Genomic DNA, 26,092 nt, shown 5'->3' on the forward strand with positions numbered 1-26,092 from the left:
AGGTATAAAAACTGCCTGTCATGTTTGTCTCCGTTTCATTACTGGGCCTCTGCCCAAAGGTAATAAAACTTTAGGTATTTTTTCTCCTGTCCATACGTCTCCTGTAAATTTTAGTGCAGCTGGAAGACCTTGAAGGAAGAATATATCCTTCCCTACACCTAGTAACATTGGGTGAAATATCCCGAGGCCTATTTGTACACGTTTTAAAAATGCTATCGTGTCTGCTTAGGTTTTGGTGACATTTCGTTCATTAAGCAACATCCTTATCTTTTTAAGGTTTTCAAACTATCAGGAAATTTCGGGGGCGATGCTAAACACTGGCCAGCTCCCCCCGCGAGGGGGTTTCCCCCAGTGCCTTCGGAACGTGGACGACCGGGAACAGGGGGCCCCGGGTGAGGGCGCGACGCGGCGGGGCGGAGTCGGAGCGAGGTCGTGGCCGGCCACCCCGCCGGAACTCCTTTGTTCCCCCGCCGCCCAGCAGGGGCCGGGCGCGCTCCCTTTGTCTCCCAGCCGCCCCGCCATGTTGGGCGCGGGGCTCGGCGGGGAAGGCCCACCCGCTGCCTACGGGCCGGGGATCCCCGCTTTCTAGCGGAGCCAGGCACGCACGACTCCTACCTCGGCCCTCGGAAAACGGGGAAGCTCCCTGGAGAGCAGGCGGCGCCACGTGACCTGCTCTCCCCCCTTAAAACTGTCCGGAAGCTAAGATTTGAACGGAGCCGACTGCCAGCAAAGCAACTCCCGGAATCCGGAAATTAACCAGTTGAAGACTCGCTCCGAAACTAAAACCGAACCACCCCCGCCCCGCGCCTGAAATCTAGAAGCTCAAACACGGACTTATTAAAACAGCAAGAAAAGCTGCAGCTCTTTCGGGACACATGTGGGCGGCCCTGAAAAGGGCCTTTGTGTGTTTAGAAAAAGCGACGGATGCGGAGTTCAGCCGCCGAAGCCGTAGAGGGTGCGGCCCTGGCGCTTGAGCGCGTAGACCACGTCCATGGCCGTGACCGTCTTGCGCTTGGCGTGCTCCGTGTAGGTGACGGCGTCCCGGATCACGTTCTCCAGGAACACCTTGAGCACCCCGCGGGTCTCCTCGTAGATGAGGCCCGAGATGCGCTTGACGCCGCCGCGCCGGGCCAGCCGCCGGATGGCGGGCTTGGTGATGCCCTGGATGTTGTCGCGCAGCACCTTGCGGTGGCGCTTGGCGCCGCCCTTGCCTAGTCCCTTCCCGCCCTTGCCGCGACCAGACATATCTGCAACGTTCAGAACGTTCTCAGAATCAGCGTGAAAGCCGTTGGGGCAACCTCCTTATATACGCGGATCGCGGACCTAATTGAAAACAGGAAGCGCTCACGCGGGACTGGCCGTTGCCCGAACCCGCCCCTCGCCCGGACCCCCGTGACGTCACGGGAGTTGAGCCGGCGCGCTCCCTCCCCCGCTGCCGCCGTGCCCTCCGCGCCCTCCGCCCTCTGTCCCCAAATGGGAATTTCAGACCTTTTTAACTGCGCTAAAGGAAAGGAGCGTTTGGCACCATTTTTCCCGCGTTAGTCCGCGGAGCCCCCGGCGTTCTGCGGCCGCGGACCAGCTCTTCCCGCCGCTCGCCCGGCCCCGGGCTCACGCGTAGAGCCAATGGCCGCATCACCGGGCCCGGGAGGTGCTCTCCCGCGGGCGGAAGCGAGCCTGGGCAGCGTCTCCGCAGCGGCATCCTCGGCGGCCGCACCGAAGCCCGGGTTCCTTACTCGGTTTCCCTCTCTCCTCCCTGCTGATTAAAGCTTGTAATTCTCATATATCCCGCCACTTCTCATTTCTACGTCCGGAACCTCAACCGGGAGTTCTGCGTCTACTTCGCTTCCTCTTTGATTCTGGGACCGATATTATTCCGAAGAGAACTGGCAGCTTGTGGTAGCCGAAGGTTGAAGTACAGAGGCATTTTCGTAAGGTGGGGGGAAGGGTTCTGCCTGTACCTCTGAACATAGTTAAAGGTATTATTAGGAGGCCCAACCTACCGAGGAGCAGAGTGGCGCAGCGGAAGCGTGCTGGGCCCATAACCCAGAGGTCGATGGATCGAAACCATCCTCTGCTAACAATTTTTGCTTCAGCACTTTAGTTAAAATTCTGTGGTTTAGTTTCACAACTAAAAAAAGAGGCTGTAAAAACAAACAAAAAAAAAAAATAAAAAAGGCTGTTTTGTCAAATTCTGAAGTTTCAATGGTTTCGTGAAAGTGTTTACAACTTCTAGACATAAATAGAACGTCAATAAAGGACACTATCAATAACTAATATGAGTTTCCACAATAAACCTCATTTCTAGTGGCTGCCAAAGTGACACTGCTACTATTGCAACCAGTTATCATGAGTCTCACTGACGTATGAAAGCGGGTAAACGCTAAAATAAGCTGAATGTAGCAATGAGTTTTATTTCCTTTCACGCATAATTCAAAGAGCTGCTTGTTAGGTAGTTGTGGCCTTGTGGCTAAAGCCATAGACGAAATTTACTGGGCCATCCCAGCCCCAAACCTGTGCAGCTATGAGAGTCTTAATCTTCAGAGTAAATAAGTAACAGTTTGAGGCAGAATGCAAAGTCTTGGTGGCCACGATAGAACTCTGACCTGAGAAAACCACTTATGTGGTCGCTGCTGGTAATGTCTCTACCACCTACCTTCTTTACAATCTCTGATAGGACTGTTCTCTAGGCTCATTTTTAAAAGTGTATGTGTTACATATCCCTCAGAAAAGATCCCTATACAGATGTTTATGTGTCAGATACTGCACTAAGCACTAAGAAAAGTATTTAAGTAGTCTGTGGCCTAGTCATACTTTTAAACAAGTATGTATAGTACAATAAGATATTTTTCAAAGATTATTCACTAAAGCGCAGTGAGAATAAGGAAAAATGATTGTTTCTGGTGGCTCCATCATCGAGTAGTTGAATGATTTTCTAGAAGGACTCGCATGACTGAACATGAACATACAAAGATTCATTACAGCAAAGAGAAAAATGCAGACACAGCAGGAAAAAGAGATATACAACCAAACACAAGAGAAGTCTTTTTTTGTCCTCAATCTCCATCCATCTTCAGAGATGATACTCACTCTCTCTCCAGTTCTGAACTGCAGGGACTAGTGAAAGCTGTGGTTGCCAAACAAAGTCCACCTGAGTATTAGAGCCCAAGTTCTGAAAAGGAGCTAATCGGATACCTGACACATGATCAGCCATCCAGACACCAGATACGCATGGAAACTTGAATTTCCAAGTTTACTTTAAATATGCTGACAACCTACTTCATAGTGACCCACTGCTTCAGTACCCAAAATAACATCATTACCCAGTAACTAAGTGAATATTCCAGTATTTCAGTTCCGAGTTTGACAAAGGGTCATCACCATGGATAAAGAGATCTGTGAAAACTTGAACAAAATAGATTTGCTGAAAAAAAAAAAAAGATTTGCTGCATTACCTCTGCCCTGACAATGGCCCAATTTGGGAAAGGTGGCAGATTTTGAGTCCAATCTAGAATGAGTAAGAGCTTGGCAGGTAGCCAAGAAGAGGCTTCTAGATAGAAAAATAACAAATACAAGGAGGTATAACAGTTAAGGGTTTCTAGAGAACTACAAAACACTCAGTGTGATCGAACATGAAGGTGAGGCAGATTGTAGGAGGAGGATTTGGGGAGAAAAGTAAAGCAGCTGTATTCTGATCACCTCCCATTTACACTATAGGTGAAGGAGGGATCCTCCTCCCTAAACAATACCAGATGGCCCGATACACCACGCTCAACACTGGACAGATGAGACTGGTAGAGGTATACTCACAGCCTAGAAGAGGAGGCCACTGCAAGCTATGCAAGTTTGCTCAGGTTGCACTCCGGAATAGAGTGACCAGCAAGGACTGTGAGAGGTGAACTTTGGAGCAGAGAGAGGAAAGTGTGACCCCTAGTTCTCTCCAAAAAGATGGAATTGGCTTATTTTAATAGCTTCCAGGACTGACAGGTGAAACCCATTAGGTCGAAGGGCTGGAATGTACCTCGTCTGGTTGATGGGGGAATTGGCCAAGTACGGGGCATATCCTGTGAGAACAGGTGAATTCACAGGACTTTTTGGGGCCCTGTAAGGCTTAGAGATGCCAAAGGAGCCCTTGAAATTTTAGATCTTACAATATAATTCTGAGTTGTGGCAGATGAGATAGGGAAAGTGCCAGTCGTAAGAAAGTGAGTATGCAGTGCAAACAGGTTTTGATTTTATTTGTCTAGGGGCAGTAAGAAACCATCACTAATTTTGATCAAAGGAGTAATATGAGTAACATTTTCTCATCAGAAAAAATCTCTGGAGTTTTCAAGTTTGTGATCTGGTCTTTGTGTTTTTGGGGTTTTTTTTTTATCATAAACTATACAACAATGTCTTTTATAATGTATAGGGTTTTTGAAAATTATTTCTGCAACCTCTCCATATACAGGCAAAAATAAGTGTACTGTCTAACATATTGGAACTTGCAAACTTGATCATTGCCAAGAGAAAAGAAAATTATCCCTAAAGTATGCTAAACAAGGAGGCCAATTCATCTTCTCCCCTCCAAAAACATCTAGATGAACATGATAGATGGATTGACCCCTATCCCAACCTTCACTGTCCACCATTCCGTAACCAGGCCCATATCAGCAGCACATTTCTTGTCAACAATTATTAACTGTCCGAGGCTTTCATCATTATCTTCTACTACAGATCTCTAGGATAGCTTTTTCTTAGACATCATCAGAAAATATGTTGATGCATGTCATGGATACTAACACACCAGTCATCCTCAAAAATTCTTTTGGTTGGATATCCTTGCCAGTAATCTTCCTGAAGATAGTGTCTCCACCAGGCCAGTGCCTGAGACCGACTCTTCTTCTCCAAACAGATAGATACACTGGGGAAAGTGTAATATTACAATCGGAGAAAAGTCCCAGAGGAGAACGAGAAGGGCAAATGGTGATGCCCAGGGACCCTGCAGGTGTCCAGGAAGGAAAGCGAGAAAGACAACCGTACAGATGCTAAGGCTTTCTTCCGCTGCGTTTTGCATGATAACTGTCCAGAAGGACCTTCCAAGTATCCAGAGTCTGAAAATACTGACTGTGGCTGAGTATGTATAAGGAAGCAGCTCTGAGTAAGTTTATTAAAAAATATATATGTCCTTGGATGCAGACATATGAATGAAGTATCTTGGCATCTCTCAGGTGCCAGAAACAGCTTTTCTGCTCGGGCGTGGTCAGGCGGGTACCCCAGACCAAATAACGTCATCTCGAGCCCATATTTTCAAGGACAAGGAGGCCGGGGCGCTGTTGGACGACTGCTGACCGGCCAGAAAGCTCATTAGACGTACTAAGAGCCACGGCTGCACCGCGAGCTCAGGGACCACGTGGCCTAACGGATAAGGCGTCTGACTTCGGATCAGAAGATTGAGGGTTCGAATCCCTTCGTGGTTAGGAGTCTTTATGCGTTGCCCCAGATATGCCTTTTTTTTTTTTTTTTACCTGTTCTGTTTTCCACACCCGTGTCTTTTCTCCTACTTTTTTTTTTTTTTTTTTTTTTTTTCTTTTTTCTTTCCTTCTCAAAGGCCTGAGAAGGACCAGGGTCAGGACCGAAGACACGTCGAGAGTCCAAACTGGAACAAGCCCGTCCAGTAATCCGGATTTTTGAGCTCACAGTTCCAGGGCGGCTCGCGGCTGTGAAGCGGCGCCTCCCCAAGGAGGGACTGAGCAGCTCGCGGGGTGCCCTCGGGAGGCCGCGGGCTCCCGGAGTCCGGGTCACTGGCTTTCACTCTTACCCTCATCTTCCCCCTTCCCTTCCTTCTTGCCTTTGCTCTTGCTGCCATCAAAAGGACGAGAAGATCCTAGATTCCGACCTACATTCCAGAACAGGTGCAAGGTGCAGTAAGGCCACGCAAAGAGCCCAGGGGCTGACAGAGGGTGTAGGCAAGCAGGACACGGAGAAGACAGCTGTGCGAAATGCACAAAAACAAATTTTTGTGCCTAAATACTTGAACTTAATAATTCAGGATAAAGAAAAAGTTATTAGCAATTCTTGGCTTCATGGTGAAACAGTTCAGTCAAATCAAGTGGAGGATACAAATGCTTTTGCTAGGTCAAAGCAATGAATGTTACAAGGTAATAATTACCTCTTCCTCTCCCCAGCCTCTTTTTTTAGATCTCTTCTATGACTCTGGTTTTCCCTAATCAGCTATAAAGTTGGGGCTTGAACGTTGAGTCCCAGGTGTTGAGATTTCTCAAACTTAAAAAAAAGCAATGTTAAGTCAATGTCATGTGAAGCCACTCATTGCTTCCTTCCTCACAAAACGTAGCATTTACATTAAGCATCCTTTTATAAACCAGAGAAATGACATAATCTCAAAAGAACTGAATAAAGTTATAGTTAAAAGACATTTAAGTGGCTCACATTTTTCTCGTACCCTGAGAACACGCAAAAACTTCCTCCTCCCCACTAGATGGGTATTTAATTAAACCTGAGGACCAGAGGAGAAACTGACTTTCTTTACCCATACTCTCCCCAGGACTTTAATGGAAGTGGAAAATCTGACCCAAAAAGATAAAAATGTTCCTGACACAAACTCTTTCCTATTTTCTTCTTTTTCCTTGTCTTTCTCCTGCATTCACAGCAAATATCAAAGGAGCAGACAACCTTTCCCGACCAAGAAGTGCCAAAGAGAAGAAAATTGAAAATGGTAGACCAATCCACAGGCATCCTGAGCTTTAAATTGTCATTGGAGATTAAGGGCTTGCCCCCAAATCGAGAGAATAAGAATATATGCACCCACTAATAAGTGTGTAAAGCTTTCTGCTTTGAGAAGGGGATTCAGGAAAAAAAAAGTAACACTCTAGAGATTGATGGAAAAAATGACCAGAAGAAGAGAAATAAAGAAGAAAGATTCCTGGATGTGGATTACATGTGAGCCCTGCTGGACAGGGGAAGAACAGATTCATCAACATAATAAATGCTCATGGAGCACATTTCATGTTCCAATTTCCCTCCCCAGCCACTATTCCAAGTGCCGGATTCCAGGATCTAGGATCTAAGATTCTAGGATCACAGTAAACAATGTATACAAAAGTCTATGTCCTTAACAGACTTGGGGTGGGGGATAGGGAGAGGGGAAGGGAGCGACAGAAAACCAAAAGGAGACTAAGTAGATTATATAATATAAGTAAATTATATATTAGAGGAGACAGGCTCAAAAATGGAAGGACTTTTGATTATGTCCTGGAAGGAGCAAAGACTATGTGCTTCCATTAGCTTATTGCTCCATAACAAACACACAAAACAAACCACAAATACTTCGAAGCACAGAACAATAAGCATTTATTACTCAAGCATCTGAAGGCAAATGATCTCAGCCAAACTTAACTAAAGGCTGTATTTTAAGTTGTGGGTACAGCTCCACTCGGCTCCTCACTGCAGGCGCTCTGGTCATTTGGCAGCGTGTTCATTCTGGGACCATGGGTGAAAGCACAGTGCTCCCTGCAGAAGAATGCCTCTCATGAAGAGGCAGAGGGGCAGGAGGCAAGCTCAACCATGCAAACATATCTAAAGGCCCTGGTCCACTCACATCTACTCATATCCCATTGACCCAAGTCATCCTCCTGCCCCAGCCCATAGACAAGGGGCGACACTGCATCTCTTGAAGAGGAACTAAGAAGTCACTTAGACAAAGGGCTTGGATACTGTAAGGAATATGAAACTGAGGCCAGTACTTGAATCATCTGAGAAATCAATGCAGATTTACGAATTTCAGAAATCATTAATCCTTTCCTATTATCTTAGACCTTACTGCATTTCATCTTTAAAATGAGTTATTGAGTGTATGAATTAGATGCATTTTGAGAAAAGAAGAGCAGTCCCTGACAGCCAGGAGTTGCTCTGACATTCACAGCTCAGCGTGAGCATTGCTAGGAGTTGGCCTGGCACACCCAGCTAAGCCCTGGTCAATTCCTGTTGAACATAAATAATTTCAAAGGAAACCAGTCAAGGCCACTCTGTGACCATCAGGAAGCAAGATAAAAAATAAAAATAAACTGTATGTAATCATGTCTGAGCACAGATGAAAAGTAGTAACAGTGCCCATGTAACAAAAATAACCAAACATCCCCTCCTTCCTGCTAATATGAGGGACTGCTGCATTTCTTTAAACCAATTTTAGCCTTTGACCAATTCTTTAAACCAATATAGTCCTACTTTGATCCTCTCACTATCCAAGACAAAAATTATTAAAATAACCACTCAGAGAGTTACTGAGTCACTTAGCATGATATTTTGCCTTCCTCATTGCAACAACACAATAAATCCAACTTTGTTCAACTACAGTGTGTCCCTCATAGTATTTGGGAGGAAATCAATTATCTTGAATTTTGAAGCAATGCTATCACAGACATAAAGGCAATTAACTGTTATGTGACATTTTCCCTCCATCCATCACTCAGCCAGGTTAAGGGGACATGGGTTTAAAAGTTGAAGACGACCTCTGCATGTCGTAAGAGTGACATTTTCCAGTTTGCTATATTTTAACATGCTATGTTCTTGTTGAGATATGGGGTGCCTTGGGCCATGTGATAGTTTTTAATTTTTATTTAGGAATCCTATCAATGTTTTCCATTGTGATTTTCTTAACGTGGTAATAATTTTTAATGGTCTCGTGGTCTTTTTTATTTAGAAGTTGGTAAACCATCTCCAAAATACATATACTGTATAAACCAGATATTGTTCAATGAAATTCAAAATCATGCTTTGTAGGCCTCAATCCTCATGAGGCTCCGGCAGATCCGCTGGCTCATAAACAATATACTTCAGAAGGATTTTCTAGCTATCAAAAGTCACAGAGTCGGTCACAGGATTGAACATGTTGGAAAGATCCCATCACCAGAACCACATGATCTGAAAGAACTTGGTTTCCATGAAAGGCTCATTATGTGATTTTTTAAAGAACAATCAGTTTGGTCTCTACGTCAGGTTCCTCATCTGTAAAACAGAGACAAGTGACAGGGGGAGCGTTTCCAGAGCCATCATCTCTTTGGTCCCTTCGAATTTCGTTATTCCACCCTGTGCACCTGACCCTTTGCTGTGATGCTGTTGTTCTATGCTGGGTAACCAACCCGACCTTTGCTATAATTCACAGTAAAGTGAAAACAGATGGCAGGAGAGAGTTTTGGGGATTATATGCTAACATCAAGTTGCAAGTGGCAGAAGACGATCAAGAAGGGAGAAACCATTAGAGGCTGGAGCGCTTGCAAAAGTGCTTGGATTTAAGTTCATTTAACTAAAATACAAAAATGGAGGAGGACTTTCGATGATCGGGCCTTGCAGAGGGATTTTTTGCCAGAAGGAGGCGCTAGCATCACCTGTGCGACGGCCGGGCCTCACCTGGGGGTGCGTAGGTCACCCCGTGAAGGGGGCAGAGGGAAAGACGTCCGGTAATCGCCGCACCTGCGACCGTCGTCCGGCGTTAGAAGTCCTACGGTCCGGAACCAGAGTTTCTGACCTCGGTGGACACCCTGGGGGCGCAGATTCGGCGCGACACTCGCACCGTACGGGATAGAGGGACATTTCCCTAACCCCAGAAACCTCCGTAAAACGGCTAAAGCGGTATTAATAGTGAATATACCTCATTACGCCAGTTTTTGTTTTTCTTACACCGACACTTCCAACTGCTGACGAATCTCTCGTGAAGGAGCTAAAACCTCAGAATCGCTCGTTAAGTAGCTAAAACCTCAGCCCGCCGACGTAGTGGGAGAACTGACGACGAGGATGGGATTCGAACCCACGCGTGCAGAGCACAATGGATTAGCAGTCCATCGCCTTAACCACTCGGCCACCTCGTCACCTAGGAGGAGGGCATCACAGAAGTGTTATGTTGCTATATTGAGCAAGCAGTTCTTGCAATACTGAGCACGGCCAGTTTTCTCTTGCAATCTCCATTATTTGATTATATGTTTTTCTTAATGAAGACCTCTTTACTCTCTGCAAATGGCCCTCTTGCCGTGATAAAGGAAAAAGGGAAAGAAAATAAAAGGGGAGGGAGGGAGGGGGGAAGGAAGGAGGGAGGGAGGAAGGACAGCCCGGGGAAAGAGGGGTTCAGGGGGAGGAGTGGACCTGAATAAAAACCAAATACACTTCCTGAGGATACCTGGGAGCCCCTGACAGAAGAATGAAGTTCAGGACTGCTATTATTTTAACAATCAAATTGGTTTTCATCATTCCTATAGGCCATGTATACTGAAACCATCATTAAACTAGCTACATGACATATATTATTGCAGGATTCTCAGAAGGATGGCTGCCATATGGAACATTAGGTCTTCTTAGAAATCGTCATCACCTCCAGGAAGTGCGAGCAGGTGGTTGGTAAAAAGCTGGAGTGAGGGGTGAAGGTCAGATCAACTGGTACCCAATGTCAGACTAAAGATTTTGAACTTGATTAAAGAATTTTAGGACCATCTGAGGGAGTTTGGTTTTGTTTCGATTTTTGTTTGTTTTGAGCAGGTAAATTTAACAATTTACTACTGTCATTTATTTTTTATTTTTTTAATTGCCTATTTCAATGCCCTCTGACCAAACAAAGATCACCAAGAAAACACCTGCAGTTGGATAAGTTGCATTGGTTGCTGCCACCACTAGAACCTTGGAGGATCACAGTGAAAGGGGTAGTTGAAAAGACCTTATTAAATACAAACATCCTTTCATATGTCACATGTCTTGCCATATTGTTGACAAAACACAACATTCTTTCATGATTAAAAGAAAAACTCTCAACAAGTTGGGTCTAGAAAGAATGTACCTCAACATAATGAAAGTCATACACAACCTTTATGCTGGATAAAACCCAAATACTGGATTTTTATCGAAACTGGATAACCACATGCAGAAAACAGAAATTGGACCTCTATCTCACACCCTCAAAAATCAACTCGAAATGGATTAAAAACATAAATATAAGACAAGAAACCATAAAGCTAGAAGAAAACATTGAGGGAGAAAGCTCACTGACATTTATTTTGGCAATGATTTTTTTGGATAGGACACCAAAAGCACAAACAACAAAAGAAAAAAATTAACAAGTAGGACTCCATCAAACTAGAAAGCTTCAGTGCAGCGAAAGAAATCAACAAAATGAAAAAGCAAATTATGGGGTGGGAGAAAATATTTGCAAACCATATATTGGATAAGGAGTTAATATCCAAAATATAGATAGAAAGAACTCGTACAACTCAATAACAACAAAAAAAGTCCAATTTAAAAATGGTCAGAGAACCATATAGGCATTTGTATGAACTAGACTAACACCATCTTAGATAAAACTGCTATGAAAACCACTGTGGCCTGAAGCCTTCCTGAGCACAGCCCCAAACACACTCCAAACCCCCTCACACACACACACATACATGCAGGCATTCTCTCTGTCTAACCCACCCTTATAAGCACACCCACAGGGCGCAATGTCCTCAATCTGCTCTGGAGATAAAATCGTGAGTCTCCAACACCTCCCCGATGAGCCCCCCTGCAGGTGCTCCCAGTCTCTAAGCCTATAAAAGCAGGTCATACAGGAGGCTGAAGTCTCCCAAGAAATGCTTCCGTCCCTAAATCCCCTTAGCAAATCATTTCTCCTCAAACTGGACTTGTTGGCCTATGCTCTCAGTCTTCTGGCTCCTTCGGCCTTTGGAGATCATTTTGTGCTGACTTCCCTTTATTGAACAACGTTCCTCCAAAGGAAACATTTAAATGGCCAGCATGCTTGACATCATTAATAATCAGGGAAGTACAAGTCAAAACCACAATAAGCTATCACCTCACATTGTTAGAATGGCTGTCACCAAAACGTTAACAGATAAGAAGCATTAGCAACTCTGTGGAGAAAGGGGACCCCTGGTTCACTGTTAGTGGGAATATAAACTGGTTCAGCCACTCTGGAAAACAGTGTGAAAGCTCCTCAAAAAAATTAAAAATAGAACTACCATGTGACACAGAAATCCCACTTCTGGGTTTTTATCCAGAGGAAATGAAAACATGTTATCAAAGAGATATCCACACTCCCATTCTCATGGCAGCATTCTTTACAATAGCCAAAATACGGAAACAACCGACATGTCAGTGAATGCATGGATAAGGAACAAGTTGTGTATGTAAACATTATGTATATACAAAGATACACACAGAATGGAATCTTACTCCACCATGAGAAAGAAGGTAACTGCCGTTTGTGACAACATGGGTAGACCATGAGGCCATTATATTAAGTGGGACAAATCAAACAGAGAAAGACAAATACTGTGTGATCTCACTTCTACATGGACTCTTAAGAAGCTGAATGCTGAACTTTCAGAAATACAGAGTAGAACGGTGGTTGCCAAGGGCTGGGCAGGGGGGTGGAACTGGGGAGTTGGAGATCAAAGGAAACAAAACTTGCTGTTAGAAGATGAGTGATTTCTCAAGATCTAATGTATAAGCTCATGATTATAGTCAAGAATACTGTTATATACCTTAAAGTTGCTAAGAGACCATATCTTAAATATTCGCATCACACAAAAAAGAAATGTTAATTATGTGACATGATGAAGGTGTTCTGTAATGCTATATGGTAACAATTTTGCAACATATAAACGCATCAACATGTTACACATCTTAAACTTCTGCAATGTTATATGTCAATTATATCCAAATTTGGAAAAAGGAGAGGAGGGGCTTATTGTAACATTTGTCTTCTGTTGGGTGACTTGAGGGAAGTGACAAAGAAGCTGGGCTTTGTTCTGGATTGATTGCTGTCAAGAAGAGAGGGTCTGTGATTTGGTATCTTCATAAATTCTATCTAGAAAAAGGTACGAATAGAATGAAGCTAAATTTGGAAAACTAGTGGTCCTTATGTTGGCTGGAAGGAGATGTTTGGTATTTTTGTGGTACACACAGTGACCTTCTTTTGGTGTCTATTTTTAGACTAGATTATGGAATGTTCTGTTGCTTTCATTTGTTTCTGTATCACATCATCATGACCAGGGAAAGCCCTTGTCTGATACTCCTGTTTTGTGAAATTGTTTATGTTCCACAAAAAAAATCCCATGGCCTAGAAGTAAGTGCAAGACCAGTTCCTGAGGACACCCAGGCCTAGTGGATAGTCAAGCCAGTTCCTTAATGCCAGGAGCTGATTTTTCTCTTTCTCATCTATATCCAATGTCACTACCAGAAAAATAACTCTGGGTATGTGTGTGTCTGTGTGTGTGCACACGGGCATACACATGCTCTACAACATGATCAGGATTCAAACTGCAGGCTCTAAGGAGGTGTCAAGGAATTATTTAATAAAGAGCAAACATTAATTATCAAATCAGTATAATAAATACCTATAAAACAGGTAAAGAATACAAAGTTGTAATTGTTGTTAAGCTTAAGTGCATGACAAATTCTAAAATGTTTCTGGAAAGAAAAAAAATGTATTTGGGTTTGGAAGTGTTAGGTCTGGGAATTGTCAAACACGATGACCAAGGCCAAACTGAAGAGTTCATTGATTCTCTCATTTATTCATTTATTCAACGAAAGAGTTCATTTATTTCAACAAAAAGAATCATTTAATCAGTCTTCCCAGGAATATTTATCAAGCATCTCATATGTGCCAGGCACTGTTCTAAGTACTGGAACATACACCATACATAAAATTCCCTGCCCTGGCGAAACTTACTTATGCAGAAATAGGCAATAACCAATTTAAAAATCAAAACATACTGTATGTCAGAAAGTAGTAAATGCCTTGGAGTGGCAGCCAGTTGAATAGGATGGTCAGGGGAAAATTAGCTCAGTGGGTCTCATTCCTTGCTGCACATTTGAATCCATGGGGCACTTTAGGAAACTACCCAAGTCAGGGCATGATACCATGAGATTCTGATTTACTTGTCTAGCTCTTCAATGCTGGCTGGCTTCATTATAAAGAAAGATAGATAAAGGAAAACGTAGAAAAAAGATAGATAAAAGCTAAAACCTGGAAGTTATTTTCCCAGTTGGGAGGTACCAGGAATTATATAGCCTTTCAATATAGCATTTGCTGACAAAGCAAAAAAAAAAGAAAAGAAAAGAAAAGAAAAGAAAGAAAAGAAAACGCTGCCTGCAAAGTGTCAGTCAGTCATAGCAGAAGGCCAGAGCCAGACAGGGCTCATTCTGCATTGGATTCTCTAGGGTCTTTGAAGCCCAGTGTGGTAGACGTACTTTTTGTGAAATTCCTTCGCTTGAGTGTGGGCTGGACCTACTGACATGCTCCTGACCTTCAGAACACAGTAAATGTGATTGGATCTCACTTGCATGATTAGATTACAACAGATTGTGATTTCCAATTTACCAAAACATTTGAACTACTGCTTTCTCATCTTATGTGCTTTGACAAAACAAGCTGCCATGCTGGTAAGGTATTTAGAGCCACTAAATGTGTGGTAATTTGCTACAGCAGCAGTAGGAAACTGATACAGAAGTTCTAAAACATTACCAGGACTAGGGCTTAGTAGATATGAGGAAGTTTGCAGGGCTTTTTCTGGAACCATGTTTAGAGGCCAGATGAGTTTATAGAAGCTCTTCTTTTGCTGTCATCGAGCGCCCTAGAGGATATGCTTGAACTAAAGAGAATCAACAGAGGGAATTTATGGTCCAATGCCTAGAGGTTAACTGTCACACCATGGGGCTTCTGTATAACAAACCTTCAAGGGAAGACATGAACATTCCTGCATCTGGTCAGCTGATCTTCAAAGTGTGTGGGCAGAAATTCAATCTAAGAAACATTAAGAGGGAGCCTCTTGTATGAAAACAGTGGAAACTCTCAAATGACTATGATGGCTTTGGTCTCACTCCATGGTTTGGACGTTTGCAGGTCTATAGAAGATGTGCATGAAGATCATGTTGGGGAAAGAGTCACAGGTGGGGCCTCTGACACATGAACTCTTAATCACCGGAGCACATAATTAACTTCGGGGGATCTGACTGACTTCAGGCACCAGACAAAGCAAAACGAAGCTCCAAGAGGAGAGATTCTAGGAGGATGTGAGGATGATGAACAGACTGCAATTTTCAGTAGCCGGAGGAAAGAGCAAGGAGCTGGTTATTGATGTGGAAGAGGAAGTGCAAGGGTAAGGGAGTATCATACATACCAAAGTGTACTCCTGGTTTGGGAAACGCAAGGGCAAGGTGACCAAAACTGAGACAGGTCCACTGAGATTTGAAGTCCAAGTGCTATGTGTTACATCAGGAGGCCCTTGAAATTGGGGCCCCCCTGAAAGACGAATGAGTATCCCTAAGAGATCAGTGTATCTGCAAAATAATGGAGGTGACACAGTAGCTTGAGGTGGGCATGGAGCCTCCAATGAATGCAGACAGTAGAGGCTCTAAGATGTAGTCTGCAGCTGTACCAGTGCACAAGAGAACTTTTTCAGGACAGCGTTTAGAAGCTAATGGAACTGTTTAAGTGGCTCCATGAAAGGAAGGACTTAGGTTTGGAACTGTAAAACATAAATTCTTAGGCACCAGGGCCGGCAGTCCAACTCACCAGGAGCCAAGAAGTTCTGGGCAAAAAGGAAAAAAGGGACATGGAGTGTGAGGGGGAGTAGGGCTAGGATTCCAGAGATGAGTAGTCAGAGACAATTTTGGGACTCTTCTATGTTGATTTGGAAGCAACTGGCCAGGGACTCTTCTATATTGATTTGGAAGCCACTGGCAGCACCTGCAGCCAGATGTGTACACCTGGAAGGGGATCAAATAAGTTAGGAGAACCATAGAGGGAAAAATCACCAAAATGTTGCTGAGGTCTGGAAGAGACATGGACTCACATTGCTGGATTTAGAGCCCACAGTGCTAACCAAAGAGTCCTTCGCTGAGGACTCTTTCTATTGCAATTGTTATGCATTTTCTTGCATGGGGCATGACATCATGAGGCGCTTCAGAGAAGAAAAGAGGGAGGGTCTTCTGACAAGTGAACTGTTAGGGCCTAAAGACTAAAGATCAGATGGACTCCCGGACCCCAGGGAGTTAAGAGTGTTTCACAAGTGATGTAAAGTGATGTAAATTGGCCATTTTTCCAGTGTGTGAGAAGCGTGTGAGGAATTACCTGATGCTCTTCGGATGAGGAAAGCGAGAGTGGAAAGTTCATGCTCACAGCCAGAACCCTCCAGCAATTTGAAATATGGAGAGTGGTCACTAAAACTAAAGCAGGTCCCACCGAGATTTGAACTCGGATCGCTGGATTCAAAGTCCAGAGTGCTAACCATTACACCATGGGGCCACCTCATAAATACCTTTGTTGGAATACTTATGAATATGCAATGCAGAGTTTGTCTTTGTGCTCAATCTTGTGTAAACTGCAATTTTCATTTCCTAAATATTAATAGAAAATCCACTGCATCCCAGACAACAAATGCTCCAAAATGAACACAACTGGAACTCACACGCATTGCCAACTTCTCAAGGCCAAGTTCGTGTTAGAAACTGATGCACCCGGAACCCAGAACTGAGGTCTGGGGTGTGAAACAGGAGTACTTAGGGCGGTTCGGATGAAAACCTGATTTACTCACGAAGGAGGAGGGGCCGAGGAGGACGTACGTAGAATTCTAGAGGAAAGCGCAGGCGACGCTGTTCTGCCGGATGGTGGGATGCGGTGTTGAGGCTCGCAGGTGCTCAGGAGTCTAGCCAAGTGTGGGTGCGGGGTGCTTTAAGAGAAGAGGGAAGATACCAAAAGACAGACAGGTCCCACCGAGATTTGAACTCGGATCGCTGGATTCAAAGTCCAGAGTGCTAACCATTACACCATGGGGCCACAGGTGAGTGAGGTCTCAGACAAGCTTTTGGAAGTTCTTTGCAGTGAGTCGCATGCTCTGCACAGGTTGAAGGTTCTCGTTCTCGGAATCCCAGGAGGCAACAAACTTGCTCCGCTGAAGGAACAGCCCAACAGAGCTCATCTTTGCTTGGATTTTTCCCCAGGGTCCACGGAGGGCTTGAGTACCAGTGTCCCTAGAAAAATCAAAACTGCATTTACTATATTCTTAGCCTGGACAATGAAAGCTTGTCTACCGATGGGTGTCAACACTTAAAAATCTCTTAGGACGTGTACGAATATAGAAAACGCAAGAAGTAAAAAAAAGTTAAATATAACATGGGAATTTACTAGTACTTTCAAGGATTAAGAATTTTACATTTCTAAGTATTTTTACATCTTTCTTTTTGCTTATCTGCATTGTTATGGATTGACTGCAAGTGTAAAGAAAGGTAAAGTTTTGTTACAGTTATTCTTATTTGTGTTGCATATACAGTTATTGTGTATGTGTTAGTTTTATGGAGCAAAACAGTTTTGTTTTTCTTCTTTTTTAATAAGATTTAGCCAAAGTCTGAAAATAGTTTTGAAAATTCTCTATACTATCCTTCTTCCTAAGTGTAATGATAACAGAAGGAGGAAAGATTGGAAATTTCTGCTTGAGATGTTGTTTACAAAACACTAAATGTGCTCGTGAATAGGAAAGGGATGCCCTGGGTGTGCCTTAATTCCTGCAAGAACGACAAGCTGAAGCAAGCGAGGTTTCGGAAGTCAGGCTCCAGCTGGACGTCCACTAAGGAAATAGCAATTAAAGAAAGAATGAAAGCCCAGGCATTTTTTTCAGCATCTTTCTGGAGGTCTCAGAAATCCCTAGTATTTTCCCAAAATCATTTTCAAAAGTTTTTTCCACCCAGTATTACACTTACAGGACAGGACTACCTACTTACAATCCCATGGAGAAATATAAGAAGACCCAGGAAAACGATGCATCTCGTGCTATTTTGCGTTTTAGTTTCCAAAGCAAAGCTGGTCCACCTAGAAAGAAAAACACTACTCCGTAGTCGGCAGGATTCGAACCTGCGCGGGGAGACCCCAATGGATTTCAAGTCCATCGCCTTAACCACTCGGCCACGACTACATGACAGCTCTGTAGCTGTCTGGATATATTCCCATGAGGAATAATATCTTTTCCCTGCATAAACTGACCTTTCGGTTGGTTTCTATGACAACCGCTCCAGCGCACCTGTTCTCATACTTGAAGGAACAAAATTTTGTATATAGAGATGTGGTGACAGAAGTTACTACAAATTGTGACACTTCCCTGACCTTCGAGGGTCGTATTGGATGGTCCCTAAACCGGGGACCGAATGAAAACAGACCAACCAGATGCAATGGCCAGGCGTGCCTCTGTTACAGACAGGCGGCCGTACTTGTAACAAACTACTTTGGGGACTCACACATCTGGTCATCAACTTCATTCACTCCCTTTTTCTAAACTCTTGAGTTTGAAACAAACAAAAAAAGCCCTAACACATAGCAGAGGATGGTTTCGATCCATCGACCTCTGGGTTATGGGCCCAGCACGCTTCCGCTGCGCCACTCTGCTCCTGCCATGGAGGCTCGCTTTTCGCCTTTAAATGTCAAGATAATACACTTTAGCACCTTCCTGTATCTGAATTTTCTCATTACTTTTTAATCACCGCTGCCAAGACAGAATAAAAATACCTTGATTTCCGTCCGTGGCTACACTCCGCCCTCGACTACTAGGGGCTCTGAAAGACCCCTCCCTTGAAGTCGGAGTGCCCTCCAGCTCGGACAGGATGACGTTTCAGGGCATTGGAAAACCAAATGCATGCCAACTGGCATAATTTATGAAGGTGAAATGGCATGCAAAAGCAGAGTTAGCTTCTTTATTATTATATAAGTTTTTTTATGTATTCATGAGACACAGAGTGAGAAAGAGGCAGAGACACAAGCAGGCTCCGTGTAACGCAGGAAGCTCGACACGAGACTTGATCCTGCAACTCTAGGATCACACCCTGAGCTGAAGGCAGGAACCAAACCGCTGAGCCACCCAGGGATCCCGACAGGAGGGCTAGCTTTGATCTTTCCCAGCCATACTCCGGTAGGAGGAACACAGCTACTTCAAAGTAATTTTAGTTTGTAGTTTTTCAGTGAAAATACTTTAACCCCAACGTGGGCAAGATGCCTAGGATGTATTGGCGGGGAACCAAACCCGGCCCGCCACGTGGCAGGCAGGAATTCTACCATCAAACCACCAATGACCAACAGACTATGGTATCTATTTCTCCTCGTAACTAAAGTTTCATTGCCTTAGTAAAATCGACTTTTTTCCCCATAGGATTTCCTTAAATCCAATGAAAAAAAAAAAAAGCTTCACCTAAACACAAAAACCAATGGCCTAGAAGAAAGGTGAAATGGTTATGTAGGCCCTTGGAGACTTTTGAAGGTGAAAAGCAAACATAAATACCCAACATATAAAAAAATCATTAATAAAATCCCCCTTTAATCATTAATAAAAACAAATTCTGAAAAATCTCTCGTTTTACTATGCAAGCCAATTTGATTAATTACTAGGTCACAGCACTCAATTCAAGTTTGAAACAAGTTATCTCCTTTTAGAAAAAAAGACCTATTGTCATTCCTCTGTGAAGATTCAAGTTTGTACAAGGATGGTATCATCATCAGAAGTGAGAATAGTGAAGAATATGCTGAAAATAGGAATCCCCCTGAATCCTACTCCTTACATTCATCCCTTGCCGCTGGGGAGGATGACCACCAGCTGCTGAGGGTCATGTGTGCTTTGGAACCAAAAGCAAAAGGGGGCCTGGAAACAAATAGGAGTGTGGCCTCTGTTTTTGAGGACTTTTCAGTAGTTTGGAAAAAATAAAAACAATACAGAGAAAAAAAAATTAACAATTGATGAAAATTATCTTTACTGAGGTGAGTCTTAAGTTTGGGTTTCAGGGAGGTGATAGACTCTGATAGTCTGGATTATATAAAGAAAGCCAGGAGGTTTTTCACATGTATCTATCTTGCTCTAGTCTCTATCTTTACACCTCTTATTCAGAATAGAGTTATGGTATTTACTTGGCAGCTGTGATTAGGATGCTTTGAAGGGGAGGGATGGCAGGAAGCTACTGTAGCAAATCAAAAGGCTATCAATGTTGATCTTAAAGGAAGATTTGGAGCTATAAAATGGGTTTCTCCAAATTCTAGCAACAGAAGAAAACAGAACAGGACAGTATGAGACAAATAAATCAATTTGATCAAGTTATGTGATGCGTTAATTCTCGTTTATTCATAGATAAATGGATCCTAGAGTGGTTGCCCTACATTCTTCCAGGGACTTTAAAGGTAAATAAAAATGATGTCTATTAAAAACACTTGAAAAATTCTATAAAACCACCAGTTAAGTATTAGCTACTGATTTTTACTTCATGCAACTTTTAAAGTGAACTACTGAAAAATTAGAAAGTTTACCTTATTTCTTCAGGGTAACATGCATAGTTGGTGTTCATGTTGGTGGGACTTTTAGAGCAGGCAGTTGGTGAGGCTCTAACGGGATGCCTGGATGCCAGCAAGGAAGAGGCGGTGGCCAGCTGTGGGGAAGGTCCAGGCCTGTCCTGGCTGCACTCCACCATGAGAGGAGCCGGGTGGCGGAGCCACCACAGGAAACCCCTGAGCAGGTTAGGAAGAAAAAGCAGGAAACCCTGCTTCCAGCCTCAAGTAATAAACCTTCCGTCCCCTAGTTCACAACTATCCATAAAAGATAGAAACACAACACCCCAGGGCATGCAGCTCCAGGGTAATCTCTAGCTTGTGTGAGCTCTCTCTGTGTCTCTCTCAAGCTCTTCCATCTTTTTCTCTCCTCCCCTCTCTCCCCCTGCCTCTCATGCTCTCACATCTCCACAGTGAGTTTTTGCTTTAAAAAACGTTCCCCCTTGTGTTACTCATCACCATGCTACCTGCCTGTCCTCGAATTCATCCTCATGACAAGACCAAGAACCTTTGGCAAAGCCCTTGGATCTGGCTGGAGCAAGGCCCCAGGGCCTGGGGTCTCCCCAGCTCACCTGCAGCAGAATCATGCAGCAAACCAAGGGGGACATTCCTTTCGGAGGAAAGATCAGGGACCAAGGCCCCATCCTGGGAAGGAGTAACATGTATTCCAGGAGCTGAAAGAAGGCCTGTGTGACACACAGTTGGCTGTTTTAAACAGGAGGATATCAGGACAAGATGTGGGTTTCAAAATATGTGTAACAAGGACTCCAGTTTCACTGAACCTCTAACAGGAGATCTGGGAAGAGGAGTTAGGAGGTTCATGTCAACATCCAGGGCAAGAGATACTGATGGAAGGAAAGAGGTCCTTGTGGTCCTGAAGAGAGGAGGATAGATGGGCTATGACATTTTAGGAAATAAAAAGCAGAATTCGCTGCTCAGACCAGGAAGTGAAGAAGAGGACACGTCTAGGAGGGCTCTAGATTCCTGGCTCAGTGGGGGAAGGGGGAGAAGGATGAAGCTGAGAAGAACACATGCATTGTTACAGGCGGATACAAACAAAGGAACAGTGAGGAATGCAATCAGAGAAGAATGGGGGAAACCAGAAGACTGTGCATCCCCTGATGCCCAAGAAGAGAGTGTTGACATTAAATCTTTAAAGAAGGTCACAAAGAATGTACTGTCCATGTAGGGGATTCTTCCCCCATTTAGAATTCCGATGGCGAGCTAAGGGCAAAAGAGGACTCACAATGCATCCCACACTCTGCTAAGAGCAGATGTTCCGTCCTTTCTGTCAAGCTAAAACCAGGACCACAAGCCCCAAATGGAGTTAGGTGTACTAAGCCCAATCACAGGAGGGAGACTGAGACTTAACAGTTACAGTTTCAGCATCGCCCAGAAATGGAATCTTCAACCAGTCATTCAATCAGTAATCGGCTACTCAGCACCATTAGGTAATCTGCCAGATAGATGCCTGTCAGCTGGGTAGGGAACCCGGTAACTGGGTGATGGGATGAGCACTGGGTGTTAGACTGAGGAATCATTCAACTCTACCTCTGAAGCCAATAAGACATTGTATGCTAATTAATTGAATTTAAATAACATCTTTTTAAAGAGGGTGCCTGTCGCCCCCTAAAGGCAAGTGACTTTGCCTGAACCTCTCCGCGTTTTGCTAGTATAACTTCCTTCTTCCCAGTCCCTTCTGCCTATAAAAGTCTCATTTCCTACAACTCCCTGGAGCTCCTTTCTATCTACTAGATGGGATATTGCCCAATTCATGAATCATTCCATAAAGTCAATAAGATCTTTAAGATTCACTCAGTAAATCTTGTTTTTTCACAATCACAACTGCTTGGAAACCTCTCCAAACCAACTACTATATATATCTCAGAGGGAAAGGGTGTTGTTTTCCACTTCGTCTTCACCCTAAAAAGATACCCTCAACTGACCTCGACATGATTTGAGCGCACAACCTTCTGATCTGGAGTCAGATACGCTACCTTTGTGCCAGCAGGCCACGAGAAAGATTTGCTTATCTTCTAAATTAGAATTTAAATCCCAATTAATCTTTTCAGGTTCTAAGGGCTTATTTCTTTTTACTAAGTGGATTTGATCATTTTTCTCCCCACTAGCCATAGCTTCACTAATGCTTTGTTTAGCAAAGAAAGGAGCTGATCAAATTAAATATTAATGCAAAAACCCAAATGCTCCCTATGGGGAAAACTCTGTGCTTTCTCATGCTCAGTTTTTCTAGTTGTGGAAGTTGTTTGGAGAAAACTCCTCTACCTACTGGGTTTAGACCCACAGTGAAACAGAAGTAATAATGGTTATAAATTTTGAACGACGACTTTTCCTACAACTTATGAGACTTCTCCCTCTTCTGAAAGAGGCCCAGCCGTGCATCACCCTGCAGTGCCTGCCCTCGCCCCATCTCCCTCCTTTCCCAGCGCCCGACAATCCCATCCTCAACTTGCTGAAAAGCTTAATCTCAAAAGCCTGGTTTAAATGATATCTCTTTGCAACTGATGAATCACTAAACTGTCCCTCTGAAACTATAAAACCCTATAAGTTGATTAACTGAATTTAAATTTTTAAAAAAATAAAAAAGAAAAGAAATGACCTGTCTTCCCAGAATTCTCACTGCTCCTTTCAATCAGAATGTGTGGGCCTTCTGGTGTGTATAAAAGTACACTGCAACAACTCAGAGCAAGTGGGTAATATTTATTGAGCTCTTGCTATTTTCTGCTAGCCCTGTGTGTTATCCTCCTCCAGTCTAGTGAGTCTCAAAAGTGTCCCCTGGAATCAGATAGTGAGTATCAGCTGGGAACTAGCTAGAAATGCACATCCTTGTCCACACCCCAGAACCACTGAATCAAAAACAGAGCAGTCTGTGTTTTAGCAAGTTCTCCAGGTGATTGTGATACAGAGGAAAGTTTGAGAATCAATTGCTCCAGGCTGGAGATCACATATTTCTCTCTCTCAAGAAAATAAACTTTCAGTCTTCCTCCAGGATGAAGGGTGGACAATGGATTAGTCTGCTAGGACCACCACAACACGGTGCCCCAGCCTGGGTGGTTGGTTTAGGCCACAGATTTCCTTTCTCACAGTTCTGGAGGGAGGTCAACCCTGTCAGCAGGTTTGCAGAGGGCTCTCTTCTCCCAGTGTCTTCACGTGGGGTATCTTCCTCCTGTGTGTCTGTGTCCCAATGTCTTATTATTAGGACACCAGTTGTGATGGACCAGACCCACCCATATGACCTCGCCTCACTTTGTCTATGTCTTTGGAAGCCCTAGCTCCAGATCCAGCTCCACATTCTAGGGTACTGGGGGCGGGGCGGTGGGACACACAATTCCCCGGCTCACAGGCAGTATCCAGATGAAGCCCCCCCTGACAGTCCCTGAGCCTGGCCCTGGGGTATGAGGATTGGAGGGCTTATGGATAAATCTGACTGCTTTGGCTTTCCCATATGACTTGCTTAGGATTCAGCTTTTTGGAGTCTGACAAGTCAACTATCACACCTCCACTGGCTTTCCAGATCACAAAACATTGCTGCTGTGATCTCTCTCCCATGGTTTTTGTCCTATGTGAATTTCTATCTCAGAGTTGTATTCCGCAGGATTTCTGGAGTGCACAGAAGTGAATTCTTGTGTTTACCAACAACCTCTACCTGCCAAGGCGTTTCTGGGTACAGGTAGCAATCCGGTGTCGTCTTTGCCTCCCTCCCATGCCCCACCCCAGCCCTGGGCTCAAGCACCCCCTCCTCACTGTTGCCTTCTCTTCCAGATCCCTGTCCAAACTGCGCCATATCCCTCTCCTTGGTGGTTACCTTGGTTGTAACTTTACTGTGGTTTTCACCATTAGATTCAACTTGTCTCTCCAACCAGACTTGAGGATTTTCTATTTTTCTTCAAGATCGTACTTAAATTCCAGTTACCATGTAGTGTAATATTAGTTTCAGTCGTAGACTTCAGTGATCCTTCACCTTCCATACAACACTCAGTGCTCATCACAACAGGTGTCCTCCTTACTGCCCATCACCTGCCTCCTCCACCACCCCACCACCGACCTCCTGGAACCTTCAATGCATTCTCTGTGGCTAAGAGTCTAGACTGTAAGACTTTTGAAAATGCTTTGGTTGACAATAATAATTTCACTAGGTTGCAGTTACAACCTCATGATAATTTTCTTGTAACAAATTTTGAACATACATGCCCCTGCATCTCAGGAGGACCACGTGGCCTAATGGATAAGGCGTCTGACTTCGGATCAGAAGATTGAGGGTTCGAATCCCTTCGTGGTTGTTGTGTGGCTCCTTTATTTATTGTCCGCTTAAGACACCAGGATCGGTTCCTGGTGGTCCAATTTTTTACTGCTTCTGTTTTCTCGGTGAAAGTCGGTAAGCAGCATCTTCTCCTCCTATTCACGTCACCCCAATAGCCTTACGCCCTGGGGTATGTCTCTTCCACACCCCTTCCTTCGTGTCCCTTTGTTCCCCAGTGTCTGTCCCACGCCATTAGCACAGTCCCTCCTCCCGGGCCGCAGACCAGCGGTAGCTGGGGAAGTCCCCAGCTAATCCCCCTTTCCGCTCAGCCCTACCCTCGGCCTACAGGTCAGGATCTTTGGGGCGCGGTCCAGCACCCTGAGTTTCAGTCGGCCTGCCAGGGGAGCCCTGATGCCCGCGGCTAAGCCCCTGCAGGTTGCCAGACCCTTCCAGGTTCTCCAGTCCCTGGGTGCAAACACCCCCAACAGAGCGCCAACCCACCTGCTGGGGGTGGGGGGACGGCCCCAGGAAGGATTGGGGACGGGGAAAGGCAGGAGAAAGGTCAAGCTTCACTGTACCCTCTAACAAATGTAGGGAAGTGGTGGAATTGGAAGACTCGCCGTCCGCAATCCTCAGAGGAATCACACACTCAGCACAGAGCACCCCTTATTTTCAAACCCTCAGGACAGGGTATCTGGGAGACAGTGTGTGCACGGTGTTAAAGGACCTCCCCAAGATTAGTTGCTAATTGCAAAGGGAAAAAGAAAGCCCTGAGGGGACCACTCTACCTTCACCATCTGTGGATTTCCTGACAAATGCCTCCCGATGTGAAGTACTGTGTCAAGTACCCGGTAGTGCCAAGCCCCAATTTTTAACCTGAATCTAATCTAATCAGAATGGATCTAATCAGTAACTTCGACTCAACTTCTCGTTTTAAAGAGGGTCAAGGATGATATTTAAAGTTGCCTTGAGGAAACAGTGAGACAGATCCAGAATGTGGGACATTCTACAAGACAAATTGGCTTGGATTTTTTAAAAAGTCTATGTCCAAACAGGAACAGCAAGAAGCTGGGATGCTGTTCTAAACTGTAAGGGACTAAGGATACATTACAAACCAAATGCAATGAATGAATGAACTTTGATTGGATCCTGGTTAGAAACACCAGCTCCAAAAAATATGCTTGGAGAAATTTTTTTTTTTTTTTTTTAAGATTCTATTTATTCATGAGAGACACACACACCGAGAGAGAAAAGAGGCAAGCTCCACTCTTAGGAGTCGATCCCTGGTCTCCAGGATCACACCCTGTGCTACAGGTGGCGCTAAACCGCTGCGCCACCAGGGCTGCCCTACTTAGAGAAATTTAAATAAGGCTGGGATCTTAGATGTTTTTATAAAGAATCACTGGGTTCTTTAGTTATGATAATGGTGGCATGGTTTTACGAAACGTGATACATGTATATGTGTGTAGGTACGATGCATCATGATGTCTACAAAGGAATTTTAT

At 44.2% G+C, this 26,092-nt stretch overlaps 1 protein-coding gene, 1 long non-coding RNA gene and 8 other non-coding genes across 10 annotated transcripts; 3 read left to right on the forward strand and 7 right to left on the reverse strand.

The window, feature by feature from the left end:
- Positions 1–914: 914 nt before the first annotated feature.
- On the reverse strand, positions 915–1,445 carry H4C8 (H4 clustered histone 8). The gene is given in 1 exon segment (NM_001374580.1): positions 915–1,445. A coding segment is annotated over 1 exon segment (312 nt). The 5' UTR covers positions 1,246–1,445; the 3' UTR covers positions 915–933.
- A 560-nt stretch (positions 1,446–2,005) lies between these two features.
- Positions 2,006–2,077, forward strand: TRNAM-CAU. Its single transcript has one exon. It is a non-coding gene; the product is annotated as a tRNA-Met (tRNA).
- Positions 2,078–5,383: 3,306 nt separating this feature from the next.
- On the forward strand, positions 5,384–5,456 carry TRNAR-UCG. Its single transcript has one exon. It is a non-coding gene; the product is annotated as a tRNA-Arg (tRNA).
- Positions 5,457–8,660: 3,204 nt separating this feature from the next.
- On the reverse strand, positions 8,661–9,848 carry LOC119867713. Its single transcript, XR_005384438.1, has 2 exons — positions 9,644–9,848; positions 8,661–9,000 (listed from the first exon to the last, which is right to left on the reverse strand). It is a non-coding gene; the product is annotated as an uncharacterized LOC119867713 (long non-coding RNA).
- Positions 9,779–9,860, reverse strand: TRNAS-GCU. The gene has a single exon. It is a non-coding gene; the product is annotated as a tRNA-Ser (tRNA).
- Positions 9,861–16,210: 6,350 nt separating this feature from the next.
- On the reverse strand, positions 16,211–16,282 carry TRNAQ-UUG. The gene has a single exon. It is a non-coding gene; the product is annotated as a tRNA-Gln (tRNA).
- A 459-nt stretch (positions 16,283–16,741) lies between these two features.
- Positions 16,742–16,813, reverse strand: TRNAQ-UUG. Its single transcript has one exon. It is a non-coding gene; the product is annotated as a tRNA-Gln (tRNA).
- A 1,050-nt stretch (positions 16,814–17,863) lies between these two features.
- On the reverse strand, positions 17,864–17,945 carry TRNAS-UGA. The gene has a single exon. It is a non-coding gene; the product is annotated as a tRNA-Ser (tRNA).
- A 396-nt stretch (positions 17,946–18,341) lies between these two features.
- TRNAM-CAU lies at positions 18,342–18,413 on the reverse strand. The gene has a single exon. It is a non-coding gene; the product is annotated as a tRNA-Met (tRNA).
- Positions 18,414–24,554: 6,141 nt separating this feature from the next.
- On the forward strand, positions 24,555–24,627 carry TRNAR-UCG. Its single transcript has one exon. It is a non-coding gene; the product is annotated as a tRNA-Arg (tRNA).
- The last annotated feature ends 1,465 nt before the right edge of the window (positions 24,628–26,092 follow it).

The sequence above is a fragment of the Canis lupus genome, chromosome 35, assembly GCF_011100685.1.
Source record: "Canis lupus familiaris isolate Mischka breed German Shepherd chromosome 35, alternate assembly UU_Cfam_GSD_1.0, whole genome shotgun sequence".
Lineage (NCBI taxonomy): Eukaryota > Metazoa > Chordata > Mammalia > Carnivora > Canidae > Canis > Canis lupus.